General features: G+C 44.1%; 1 protein-coding gene across 3 annotated transcripts in view; it reads left to right on the forward strand.

Moving 5' to 3' along the window:
* The window catches only part of FRMD4A (FERM domain containing 4A), a 672,294-nt gene that overhangs the window by 143,787 nt on the left and 514,268 nt on the right, over positions 1–14,239 (forward strand). Inside the window, exon 1 of one of the 3 annotated variants that reach the window (XM_032244154.1) lies at positions 11,510–13,025. The exons of the other annotated variants lie outside the window; for them this stretch is intronic. Coding sequence (XP_032100045.1) covers positions 12,993–13,025 — 33 coding nt within the window. The 5' untranslated portion in view covers positions 11,510–12,992. Of the gene's footprint in view, positions 1–11,509; positions 13,026–14,239 lie in introns of those variants that run through there. 3 annotated transcript variants of the gene reach the window in all.

Consider the following 14,239-nt stretch of genomic DNA (forward strand, 5'->3'; position numbering starts at 1 on the left):
GGATGTGATATAACCCCCCCTTCTCTCATGAGGATGTGATATAACCCTCCCTTCTCTCATGAGGATATGAATATAGGTAAGAAGGAAGAGGATACATGGTCTAGCCTATGGGTCACCTGAAACTGAACAAGAGGGCAGCAGGGTCCCTAGACCATCGTGTTTGCCATGGAGCCGAAGCACTCACTGCCCAGTGTGCCAACACTATGACATCAGATTTTTGAGAAAAGCAAAGCTTTTTTTGTTCCCAAGGAGACAGGAGTCCAGCTCAGAGCTGTCTCCCTCTGCTGGCTTCAAGGGAGTAACTTTATTAGCAAAAGTTTAGGGGGTGGATTCTGGGATTAGTGGGTGATTGGTGGAAGGAAAGGGGAAACCTAGAAAGTTTTGGGGCATGAGCAGTTATCTCTTCATGCCTCCTCATGGGTCCCATGTGCAAATTCAGGGGGCGTTAGTGTGAAACGTGTGGCGGAAGTTCAGACTGTGACATCACAAGCTGGTTCTGTACAGGCTCTAATTGGCCATATTGGTTCCAATCAATTGCAGCCAGTTTTCTTATCCTGTAAGAGGAGGGAGTTTTTGCATTTTGGCCAGTTGTTTGTTTGTGTTGTTGTTGTTGTTGTTGTTTTGAGACGGAGTTTCACTCTTGTTGCCCAGGCTGCAGTGCAGTGGCACAATCTCAGCTCACTGCAACCTCCACCTCCCAGGTTCAAGTGATTCTCCTGCCTCAGCCTCCCGAGTAGCTGGGATTACAAACATGCGCCACCATGCCTGGTTAATTTTGTATTTTTAGTGCAGATGGGGTTTCTCCATGTTGGTCAGGTTGGTCTCAAACTTCCAACTTCAGGTGATCCACCCGCCTCAGCCTCCCAAAGTGCTGGGATTACAGGCGTGAGCCACCATGCCTGGCTGCTTTTTTTTTTTAATCTGCGATTTTGTAAGCTCAGGAAATTCTGTCAATGATTGGTGTCTTTATCTCTTTGGACTATGGTTTTAGCATCTCTTTCATGGTGTAGGTCTCAGCCAGCACCTCTTGCACCTCCAGGGCTCCATCATCAGGGACCCCACACTCGATCCTCGGGGTTTGCACTTTTCATTTCACTGGTGCACATCATTCTGCTCTGGCTGCAGTCTTGCCTGCTGCCATCTTTGCAGCTGCTGCCAAGTCTGTCTCTGCCCTGTTGCCATCGCCGTTCTATCCCACTCTGTAGGAAAGCTGGCCATGGCTGCTTCTGCTGGGCCCTGCCCGGCCCTGCCCTGCCCTGCCTGGCCCTGCCCTGCCTACCCCGTTCCCCCCAGGACTAGTCTGGACGGCACTTCTCTGTTGCTTTGGCTGGTACTGGCTTCCTCTATTGCTGTCGTCATCATTCCCTCTAGAACTGCTGAAAATGCCACTCTCAGGCAGCTGCTATCCCCTCTCTCATTCACCTGTAAAGCTAACAACTGCCCTTTATAGCTTCCTACGCATGAAGTATATTCCCTCCAAGTCACCATACCTATTTTCTTCCCCTGCCAGAAGACGTTGAATTTCTGGTGATCTTGCTCTATGCTTCCATAACCTTCGACAAACTCGCAGCAGTGTGATCAGAAAAACTACAGGATATGCCAAAATTCTCCCAGCTTTCCCTGCCACAACTTCCTCATCTGTAGTCGCTCTCCTTTCTCTTAGGGTGGTACAGTTTTTCACGAGCAGTCTACAGATGTTGGAGTTTAGTCACATAGATCTCTCACTGTGGATGTCTAGAACTAAATGAAAAAAATGAAAGACTCTATCTTAAATCCTTCTGCTGGGATCTCTCAGGAAGCAAGAGTCTTATGCAAATAGTTTCCGGGCTGCTTGAAATAGACATGCAAATTAGACCCCACAGTGGCTTTGGGCTACACCACATTACACACATAACAGGAAAAGTAGGATGAAAGGTTCGTTCTGAGCTATATGCCTGGGAAAACCTGTTCAGACACAGACATTGGCAAAAGATGATCAGCATATGGAGCGGCCTTGGGTTGATGTAACAAAGAGAAAGTGTCAAGGCTCCAGGACCTAGATTCAAAGCATTCCTTTCTCCTGGGCATTGTTTTCTTTCATTCCAAACTCTCTGGTTGTGTAACTGTCTAAACAAATTCAGACATGAAAGGGAAACACCCTACATGAACTTAGTGGTCGTGTTTGGGCTCCATCGTACCCGCACAGTGGCATCCGGGCCGGCCATGCGAGAGGATGTGGTAAGGAAATCTATCATTTCCTTCAAGAAGAAAATACATATAAATAAGAAAATGCGCCTTTATTCTCCAACTTCTCTTCTTTCATCTGACTTATAGCCTGTGAGCCACACATCTGGGCTGCTTTGAAAGAAAGCTTAAGGGGATTGATTTCACAGAGAGGTGAAACAGAAGCCATGCTTTGCCCGGCCTGGGCATGTGCTTCTGGGAATATTCAGAGGCTCCTCAGGAGACGGGCATGGTGCCTTGAAAAAAGCACTTCAGCCTTTGTTGAGCAAACAAATTCCCTTAAGTTGAAAAAAAAAATACCTTTTTTAGCCATTAGAGAAGTAGTAATTTCCCCATTTTTAAAAAACTTAGTAGAATAGAAAGTTGGCTAAGAGAAGGTAGACAAATAACCAAGATTACTCAACAAGCTAGGTATAGAAAATGGGTTCAGGAGCCAGGTGTCTTGACTCATGCCTGTAATCCCAGCACTTTGGGAGGCCGAGGTCAGAGATCACTTGAGGTCAGGAGTTCCAGACCAGCCTGGCCAACAAGGTGAAACGCTGTCTCTACTAAAAATACAAAAATTAGCTGGGTGTGGTGATGTGCACCTGTAATCCCAGCAACTCTGGAGGCTAAGGCCAGAGAACAGTTTAACCCAGGAGGCGGAGTTTGCAGTGAGAGATCATGCCACTGCACTCCAGCCTGGGTGACAGAGAACAAGATTCTGTCTCAAAAAAAAAAAAAAAAAAAAAAAAGAAAAAAGAAAATGGTTCAGGTGTAAGCACTTTGGTGATCTGCCTTTGGAAGGTCCAACTCCTTTCTACAAACCATGACCAGGTAAAAACATGCTTAGAAACCACAGCAAAGTTTTAAAATTAAGGCTTCATTTATGGAGCTATCCTCGATATCTCACAATTTCCCTGGGTTCCTATAATTACTGTGGTGTTTACAGTCAATACTATTCACAAAGTTTGGTTTCTTAGGTTATGCTGAGGTTCTGAGTTGGAAAAACCATGTCTTATTAAAATTGGGGCAGAAATATTCTTCACACCTGATCAAAATGCCAGCTGACTCTGTGACCTCAGGCACAAGTGTCTCTAATTATGAACATTTTTAAAAGAAAGTAGTTTTGCTTTCAATGAACATATTTAGATATCCTGATTAAGATTCAGTTTGCAAAACAGAATGCATTTCCAGGTTTGGGGATAAAAGATGCCCATCAATATCTATCATTAATTTCTTTATTTTGACACAGTGAGAAATTGAATCAAGCAATTACTTTCCTCTGTGCCTCAGGTTGAAGCTGGCTAAGGAAATTTAAGACACAGGAGTGATTTGAAAAGAAAAAAGAAAAAAAGAAAACTCCTTAGAGTTATGAAAATAATGCACATTGAGGCACATTTATTGTTTGAAAGGTCACATTGTAAACATAATCCCATTATTAGGCAATCCCAGCACTGTTAATTAAAGGGACCATCAGATGCTATGCAGGTAGGGCACATTCCAACTTATAAAATTAAAATAACTTAGAAGAATGAGCTTTAGTAACGTGAAGGAATTTCCTGCAGCTTTCTAAATAAATTAATGTGCAACTTTCTAAGACACCACTAATGATGTAAAGTGAGCTCCGCCTGCACATTATTTCATTTGTGGATGACACATAAATGTTTTCAAATAAAGTGAGGTGTAAATTAGGTTTTACATTTAGAAAAATCGAGTCTGAGACCATATAATCTGGAGATCGCTTGTCAGCACTCTGTAAACTTCAGTGTTCTTGTTTTTCACGTCGAATATGTTATTGTCTAGCTCTGAGCCTTTTGCCATGGGTCAGTCTCTCTCTCTGAAGTCCTCTCACCTCCCACATGTCTCTGCCCCATCCTGCTTATGACAGCCACACGTGCCAACATCTTAACCTCCTCCAGATGGTCGAAGTTTCAAAAATAGGATTTCCCTCGAAGCAGCGTCATTGACAATGCCAGGTGAAATTAGTCCTCCCCCCAACCTTTGCTTCTACTGGAATTGTTCAACCCTCCTGCTAGCTCTCACTCAGTAAAGTTCAGCAGGTTTAAGTGATTACTTCCAGTCCTTGGAGTTCTTCAACAGCCTTCACCTGTCCTCTTCATCCTGGCGAGCTCGGGGCAGAGCCACTGGTCCAACCTGCCTTGAAGGATGTTCTCAGCACATGTGTCCACCTTGAAGGAACCTAGGAGCATCCCTGTACCAAGGGGTTCGTGAATTACTTTTAGAGGAGAAGATGGGGTCTTTTTCACACCCCCACTGTGCAGGGTCGGCCAATTAGAGAAAAAAAATTACTTTTGTCTTGTCTCACTCCGTTGCCCAAACTGGAGTGCAGTAGCACAATCGTAGATCACTGCAGCCTCAAACTCCTGGGCTCAAGCTCTCCTCCTGCCTCAACCTTCCAAGTAGTTGGGACTACAGGCACGTGCCACCATACCTGGCTAACTTTTTTTTTTTTTGTAGAGACAATGTCTTGTTGTGTTACCCAAGCTGGTCTTGAACTACTGGCCCCAAGCAATCCTGCTACCTCAGCCTCCAAAAGCACTGGGATTCCAGACATGTGCTACTGTACCCAGTCTCTCTCTCTGTCTCCCTCTCTCTCTCTGTCTCTCTCTCTTTAAAAATGCAGTTTGAGTTCAAAGAAGTGTCAGAGGCAGAAAATGTGTCATTTCCCATCTCCGTTGATCACTACCATTTTTGTCCCCTCCCAGTCCAGGTTTGATAAACAATTATAGGGCAGTTTAGTAGTAGTGTTGGGGTTGCCTCTTATAAAGAAAAAGCCACAAATAAACAAAGCTTTTGAAAGTGGTTTGTCCAAGGAAGTCCTGACAATCCTGATCATTTTGACAGAAATAGCAAGAAAAAATGTAGTCTGGACACTGTGGCTCACACCTGTAATCCCAGCACTTTGGGAGGCCCAGGCGGGCAGATCACTTGAGTTCAGGAGTTCAAGACCAGCCTGATCAATATGGCAAAACCCCATCTCAACTTAAAATATATACATTAGCTGAGCGTGATGGCGCACACCTGTAGTCCCAGCTACTGGGGAGGCTGAGTCAGGAGGATAGCTTGAGCTCAGGAGGTGGAGGTTGCAGTGAGCTGTGATTATGCCACTGCACTCCAGCCTGGACAACAGAATGAGAACCTGTTTCAAAAAGTATATAATTTCATGGTAATCATTTCACAATGCATACGTATGTCAGAACACTGTGTTTTGTACCCAAACTATACAATTTTTATTTGTCAAAAATTAAAAAATGTTTCCCTATATAATTTCCATCAGCACTGTTCTTTAGTTTGGAGCTTGGAAATAACCCAGCAAAAGTAGAGGCCTTAAAAATGCTACCCTGCATGCTAACTTTGCAGAACATCCAACTGCTCCGCTCTGTGAGGATGGGAAGGAGGAGACCGTGCTTCCACCCAGATGCCCGTCTCTAGGCTTTCTCCTTCTCTGAGCTCCCAGGGGTCTTCTGAGCAAACATGGGAGCAATGATCTGGGGCCGCAGCAGCTGTCGGTTTTCTTCTCCCTCTTGACAAAAGCACTTAAACCACAAACCTTAAGAAAAAAAAAAAGAAAAAGAAAAAATTGGAAATACCTCTTTCAAACACTGCAAAATATTGTCACTGTGCTCTTTAAATGTTTTCACACAACATCGGAGCAGGTAGAGAACCATTTCCAGCTGAAGTGTTTATGATAATGAAAAAAAGCAGTTTTATTTTTCCCACTGTGAGGCACTTTTTCAGAAAGGCGAGAGCTGCTGAAGGAAAAAGTCTCCAAGGGCTAGATTCCAATTAACTTCTGTACCGATTGCTGATAACTTTAGGCAATTGCTGTTCTTTAGAAAATGGGGCAGAGAGTCTAAAAAATCATAAAGACGAGATGACTGATCAACCAAGGCAGAGAACCTAATACCACATTTTCTCCAGCATGCCACAATTTTAAACAATTGTAAATAAAATACAGTAGATCCTGTACTTGACATCCAATAACATAGAAGTGCCAGTATGCGTGTCTTGGAGCTTAGACATTGATCTCGGGGTCTGGAAAATGCTTTAGTAGTCATACAACCTATCACTCTGCATGGATGAGCTGCAGAAATGTGAGCATTGGAAGAATTTAAAATTTTTGGAGTGAGAAAACCCTGCACTTGGGGTCCTAGTCAGCTCTACTGTTTAGGAACTCTCATTTTGGATTAGGAATCATATCCACTGGCTGCATAACAAACGCAATGCCTGGTGCCACACAGTAGGAGGCATTGGTTTTTCAGAAGATTGTAGAGTTGTGCTGATGTAGGCTGGTCTCAGCTGATCTTGGCTGGTCTAACTCATTTGTGATTCTCTGGCTTGCTCATAAGTCTCTAATGGAGGTTGGGTCCTCTCTCATCCTCCTGCTGGAATCAGCAGACTAGCCTGGGTGTATCTTTCCCATGGGCATGTTCAAAATTCTTCTTGTATCACCTTAGCTATCCATTCTATCCATACTTGGGAAAAAAGAGAGGGTGGCAAAGTCACACAGCAACTTGCATGGTTAACAAAATGTATGAATAATCAGGATCAAATGATGTTATCTACTACCATACTTAATTATCTCAATCTCAGGTCATCATCTGTTAAATGGGAATAATAATACACCTGTGAAAATTAAGGGAGATGACACTGAAGTGTACCCAGCTGGAACCCTGGAACAAAGCTGATGCTTAATAAATATTACTTTTTCCTATTCATCCTCCAGTCTTGTAAAATGAGGATGAATACCTGCCACATCTCATGGGATCATTGTGAGGTTTTTAAAAAGGCAAACACATGTAAAAACACTTTGAAAGAATGGCTATATAATTTTTGTATTGCAAGAACTTATAGAATGTTTACTCTTACCTAGACATGAATAAATTCAAGCACTTAAATATCAAATCACAATTTTCATTGAGCACTTTAGTATGTAGCAGGTGGAGATTTTCTCTGTGCTAGGTTTGGATATTTATATTATAAATCAGAGCAAATACGTGTGACTTAGGAGTGTTGGGGCAGAGAGAAAAACGGGGAAGGAGATTTGTTGTGTTAGTTAAGTGACTCTTTCAGTATTACCCAAGATACCTGCAACTGATCCAGGAAGAAGGCCTTTTCTATCCATTATCATCCCAAAGCCTAAAACTTGATGAAGATATTTCTAAAACAAGTGAAGAGTGATGAGCAGGTCACAGAGGGTAAAGCCTTTATGGTGGTCAGGTCACAATCCTCTTACCTTAATAAATCATAAGCCATTTATGACGCAGGCACTGCAACCCCAGATAATAAACCTTAATTGTGCAACTAGCTATGATCCCTAGAGACTGTAAGGGGCCTAAAGAAATTAACCTCAAAAATGGCAAAGATGTGGGGAAGAAAGCATCAGTGTTTAAGCACGAGATGGAAAACCAGAGCCTCCAACCATGACATACCTAATAGCCTTTGTGACATTTACAAGTGCTCTAGTCTAGAGAAGTTTATTATGAAGTTATTATTTCTCTCTCTTTTTTTAACATCAAAATATGAAAGAAGGATAGCTTAAAGGACAAGGGCATTTGCTGAGAGAGGTGCCTTGGTCCAGGGAGTTTTCCTCTGTTAGTTAGAAGTCCACCCAGCACAGAGCAGAAATTCCTTAAGTCAGATTTCAGAGAAGACTCCCTTTCTCTTGCAGTGTAAACTTAATTGATATTTCACCAGTGTCTACATGTTTGATATTTATTGACTTTTTTCTCTAAGTTTGGGTTAATCCCAGATGGTAAATTGCAAGCAGACAGCGCCCTAATTCAAAGAAATCTGGGAGGCAAAAATGCAAATTGTTCTCGCTTCTGAATACTTCGGCAATATTGATCAATGTCAAGGGTGTTAAGGTGCCTCATGATCTGACAATTATTCTTCACTGACGTTTATTGCCCAGGTTAAAATATTTCTTAATCCCCACCACCTTCCCTCTCCTTGTGCCCCTTTCACCCTGCAGCAATCCAAGTACTTAACACAAGACATAAAAGATGTGGTCATCGGTAGCTAAAGAACGTGGAAATGATAAGTGACAAATGGACTAGTGTGCTCCATCTTATAAATGTTTATCTTTGATAAACACAAGACTTTGCACTTGGTAAGTGTCTAACACAGAACCTGGCTTGAGGTGGATGTTCAACGAATATTGATTTCCTGAATACATAAGTGAACGAAGTCAGAGTTAATGTAATAGCCTAGAATAATACAGTTTCAAATGCTTACTTTGCAGCCCCTGACTAATAAAGAACAGAAATGTAAAATGGACTTTTAAGTCTTTATATGTCTTATGTTGGTGGGGAATATTTTTAATGAAATAAGACAATGTGGAAATAGTGCACTAGCAGTGGCTTCATTGAGCTGAATGCTGTGTGGGTGAATTACTCAGCTGAAGCTTCTGCATTATACCAGTAAGAATAGTACCTCCCTCGTGGGGCAGCGGGGTAAGGGAATTGTGTGAACTACTGCATGAAATCACTTAGGCCTGTGCCTGTCACAGGTAAGCATTCAACAGCTGTTGCCATTCTCATCTTTACCATCAACATCAGCGTCATCTCAGGAACTAATTGATAGGTTCAAGGTCCTATTGATTCCAGGGGTTTGGTTTAGTCAGGGACCTCTCAGACCATTAAAGAAATTATGATCAACAACTCCAGGCTCTAGGAATTACAGGGCTGGTGTGTAAACAACCAGAAAAGTTCTACTTTCCCTAAGGGGTGCAGTTCTACAGAACATTCCAAATTCCTTCCGAACGTCCTTTCCTTTGGCTCAGGAAAGCTGTTCTGTTTCCAAAATCTATGCGGAGTTTTTCAGAAAACAACCAGCTTTAAATATGCAATCAGTCTAATTTTATTTAACCTTGACATAGTCCCCCCTCTTTTCTATCCACTTTGAACACACCTCTTGGGAGACTGAGGGCCAGAGAGAATACAGAGGGCGAGGAGGCAGGGGGCCAGGTAGACAATCATACCAGAGACTTTTTTTTTTTTTAACATCAAGGAGAAAATTCTTGAGAAGGGGACATGACTGAGGCCAGGCACAGTGACAAATTTCTGTAATCCCAGCACTTTGGGAGGCCAAGGTGGGCAGATCATTTGTGGCCAGGAATTCAAGACCAGCCTGGCCAGTATAGCAAAACCCTGCCTCTACTAAAAATATAGCAAATTAGCTGGGCATGGTGGAACCTGAGACATGAGAATTGCTTGAGCCCAAGAGGCAGGGATTGCAGTGAGCCAAGATCATGCCACTGCGCTCCAGCCTGGGCAACAGAGCGAGACTTTGTTTCAAAAAGAAGAAGAGGAAGTAGAAGGAGGAGGAGGAGGAGGAGGAAAGGATGAGGAGGAGGAGAAGGAGAAGGAGAAGGAGGAGAAGGAGGAGAGGAGGAAAGGATGAGGAGGAGGAGAAGGAGAAGGAGAAGGAGAAGGAGGAGAAGGAGGAGAGGAGGAGGAGGAGAAGGAGGAGGAGGAGGAGGAAATGAGGAGGAGGAGGAGGAGGAAATGAGGAGGAGGAGGAGAAGGAGGAGAGGAGGAGGAGGAGGAGGAGGAAAGGAGGAGGAGGAGGAGAAGGAGAAGGAGGAGAGGAGGAGGAGGAGGAGGAGAAGGAGAAGGAGGAGAAGGAGAAGGAGGGAATGTGATTGGAAATTCTGATGAGAGGGTTTTCTGGTGTTAGAAAGTGTGCAAACAGCGTGAACCTGTTCATGAACCCATTCATACCACGAACAGGGCAGAGTGCTTCAGGAAAGAGTTGTCGAAAGTAAAAAAGCAAATAATGGATATAGCCTATTCTAGTTTTTGAAGAATCGAGCAGGATGGAAGCTAAATAGGGCACAAGGCATGGGCAATGTCTCAGCAGTGAGTGGGATAACAAGTCGTTTTAATGGTTCAGGGCCCCTAACCGGAGAGGATGAGGAATGGCATCTCTGTTGTAAGTAAAAAAGAGTGATTTCCTTCCCTGATGCTGAAAAATGAAGACTTCGAGGACATAGAGGAAGGGTCTGGGGAAGAGGAGAGAGAATAGAATTAAAGATGGAGGTGAGGCCAGGCATGGAGGCTCACACCTGTAATCCCAGCACTTAGGGAGGCGGGCAGATCCCAAGATCAGGAGTTTGAGACCATCCTGGCCAACATGGTGAAACCCTGTCTCTACTAAAATTACAAAAATTAGCTTGGCATGGTGGCGTACACCTGTAATCCCAGCTACTCAGGAGGCTGATGCAGGAGATTCGCTTGAACTCAGGAGGCAGAGATTATAGTCAGCTGAGAGTGTGCCACTGTACTCCAGCCTGAGCGACAGAGTGAATCTCTGTCTCAAAAAAAAAAAAAAATGCAGGTGAGGAAATGAGATTCTTATGGAGACAATAGAATGTTTTGTTTCCTAGGAGAAAGTTGATCATGGGTATCCAGGTAGGAGAAGAGTCACAAAGAGAATGGCACTGAACTGGAAATGAAAGTCATATCAGAGGGTTTACAGCCCTACAAGAAGCCCAGTAATATGGGGAGAGGTTGATGTGAGTAATGCAGTGATCGGTGGAAGGGATTGAGGAGTTGGTTGAGTTTTGTATCAAAGCTACTATAAAATATAGACAAATGGAACAACTTTGTCTACACTATTTTCCGCTATATCATCTGAACAAGAACACCTTCCAGCACATAGTAGGTGCCTTACAACTATTTTGAATGACTACATGAATAGAAGAAAAGATTAAGGAACCCCAAAACCTATGATACAAAATAAGAAGTATTGTTTGATTCAATACCAAAGAAATAAGGATCAGAGGCCCCCAGAAATGACAATAATCTTTTATATAAGGACAGCAAGTTGCACTCAGTATGTTGGGTCTACAGATTTGTCAGGATGCTATGACTCCGGTCCAATGATGTACATGTCTGGTTAAGTGAGAATGAGGTTGTGGCCTGCACCTAAGGTGAAGTAGAGAACGAGTTAAGAATAGAACATTGAACCCCAGGTGGTAGCTCACAGCTGTAATCCCAACACTGTAGGAGGCTGAGGCAGAAGGATCTTTTCAGGCCAGGAATTTGAGACTGGCCTGGGCAACATAGCAAGACCCCATCTCCATAAAAACATTTAAAAATGACTTGGGCATGGTGGTGCACACCTACAGTCCCAGATATTCAGGAGGCTGAGGCAGGAGGATCTCTTGAACCCAGGAGTTCAAGGCTGCAGGGAGCTATGATTTGTACCACTGCACTCTGGCCTGGGCAACAGTCAGAGACCCTGTGAAAGAGAGAGAGAGAGAGAGAGAGAGAAAAAGAGAAGAGAAAAGAAGAGAGGGAGAAAGAGAAAGAAAGAAAGAAACAACTGGAGAATATCAAGAAGGTGGTCAAGAGGTGGAGTTGGTGTAGATTCTGAAGTTCTTTAAAGTGCTGATGTGTGAACTGGAGGAGAAGTATGTTAATAATGGATGAAAAACATCATCGAAGGGAGAGGCTGAGGCAGGGACCAGTGTGTGTTTCCATATGGAGGACAGAGTGGCTCAGCCTATCTCGGGGATGTCTTGTGAGCACAAGAACTGCAGATGGAAAGAAAGGCAAGGGACTGAGGCATCTGCCTTAAATCACATTGACAGGTTCATGTATGGTACACGTGTGTCACATATATGATGTAAAAGTGTCCTGGCATCTTGGTAATGCCATAGATGTGTGTAGCCACATTTAAAGAGTGACCAGTTGAAGAAGAGATGTTGAATTATTCTCACAGAGAAAATTCCTCAAGCATAAAGAAGTTCAGAAAAATCTCATCTTTTCAACTGCATTATGCTTTGGCCTAGGTCTTTGCAATTTTTCTTTCATTGCCTATTTTTTCCAAGTGACCAGCAATGCTGAATGAGATAGTCAATCCTGATTTGTTTGGAGTCCTGGACAGCGCGCGCGCGCGCGCGCACACACACACACACACACACACACACACACACACACACACACACACTTATTTTTTTAATGCTCAACTGTTCAGGAACAGAGTCCATAAATCTGTTTCTGAAACTTTCTCTAAAATGAGGCTACAGTATATGCCTCTAAACATCAGGCCAAACGGAAAAAAAAAAAAATCCAGTTAACTATCCAGATGTGAAATTCACACTGGGCTAAACATGGGTATTCAGAAATACCCAAGTGGTGGGATTTCCTTTTCAGGTTTCTGTACACAAACCAGAAAAGCAGCCCAGTAATGGTGTCGACTGGACTCAAGCCTGTGGGAGTCCCACTTCTTAGGAGAGGAGTGAATGAATGAATGAATGAACGAAGGAACAAATGCAGCAGTGCTATCAGCTCCAGAGAGCACAAGCTACAGAGCCAAAGCCACCGGATGCTCCCGCAAAGCTCAGCCCCCCTCGCCTCCTGCCCTGGATGAGCTGCCCTGTGGGTTGGTTCAGATCACTTTTCTTGGCTCAAATGCGTTACCTAAGACAGAGATCATTTGTCAAGTGAGCAGGGTACACAGAGAGCTGTAGGCAGATTATGGAAAGAGAGAGGGAGGAGAGAGAGGGAGGAGAGACAGCGCGGGAGAGGGAGAAAGAGAGCGGGGACCAGGGCGAGGAGAGGAGCAGGCTTCTCCAGGATCCGCGCTTTGCAGGCGCTGGGGATTCAAGTTAGACCGGGTGGCGGTGCAGAGGCGCCACCGGGAGAGGAGAGCCGCCGCGGCTCCCGACATGGCTCTTTTCATGTGGGATGCTTAAGCCCGGCGCGCGGCGAGAGTAACTTGCGGGAGGCAGCAGCTGGCATGCGGATTCTGCCACCATGGAAGGGCTCCTGTCTCCGATGAGGACGAAGGTAAGCCGAGTGCATCTGGATTTCCTTTGCTTCTGCTTGGAGGGACAGAAAAGGCTCTGTGCATGGGAGGAGGCTCGCGGAGCTTTTGTCTTATTTCAGAACCAGGCTGGCGATGGCAACTGGATGTCTCAAAGAATAGGCTTGCCTGCACGGCAGCGCGGTCCGAGGGGAAGGGGAGACAGGCGGGGAGCGAGCCATCTGTCAGCGTGGACAATGGGAACCTCAGTAAATGAGTTCGCCTCTCGGTTGATTAGACAGCCATATTTTAGCAGGATTTCCAATCACTCTTGATTTGGGGCCGTGCAACCCTCGGAGCTGTTCGTTTGCAGGAAGTACCAGTTTCTCTGCCTGCGTTGCTGTGTAGCAGGAGGAGTAACACGTTTAAGGCAAAGAGTGTGTCCAGATCCCACTTCAGATAGCCTCTTTCCTCTTCCTCCTCCTTTTCTTCAGAGCAGGAGGACCAGGGAATCCTCTCTGCAGAAAGTAGGTTAATGCATTCTGGAGGCCAATGTGTTCTCGGAAAACTGGCAGACCTGCAGAAGAGATTCAGGGCACTGCACTAGCCTGACATCTTGAACTTGGTCCTGTAACATTGAGACATGCTCACAGGAAACTGCTTTTAGCCTCCCGAAGACTCTAAGCACTTGTTCTTCTTGGCTGGAGTTTGCTTTTTCACTTTCAAGGGATGATTTGAATGTGAGGCTTTCCATTAGAAGCTCAGATGATGAAGGTGGTATTTGATATCTGCTCTATTTACCTATCACTCTAAATGGATAGGTCAAAAGTTTTCAGTAATGCTAGAAATATTACTTTTCTTAATCAGAAATTTCAAAAAAAAAAAAAAAAACATCGGGGCAAATAGCTCTCTAAAGACAGCAGAGTTAAAGTCAATAGTATAAGGCTTTGATTTACCTCATCTCTTTGATGACCTGTTTAATGATTTGGACACAGACTTTTGTCATTGAACGTTTTTTTTTTTCCTGCGGGTTAATGAGCCTGACCACAATGTTTTCGGAGAATGTTAGAAGTAGGTCTTGCGCATGAAGACACCCCCATCTTTTGCAAGAATTTCCCATCTCTGTTATGTTCACTAGTCTCTGAGAGTCATTCATTAGAAGGATAGCCTCAGTGAGAGTTTGTTACAAAGGCTCTAACTCCAGCCCTTCAGCAGGCTGGCAGATCTTCTTTGAGATCCCCTTGGTGACTCATTTGTT

The sequence above is a fragment of the Sapajus apella genome, unplaced genomic scaffold (assembly GCF_009761245.1).
Source record: "Sapajus apella isolate SASKATOON/1434 unplaced genomic scaffold, GSC_monkey_1.0 scaffold53, whole genome shotgun sequence".
NCBI classification, from domain to species: Eukaryota; Metazoa; Chordata; class Mammalia; order Primates; family Cebidae; genus Sapajus; species Sapajus apella.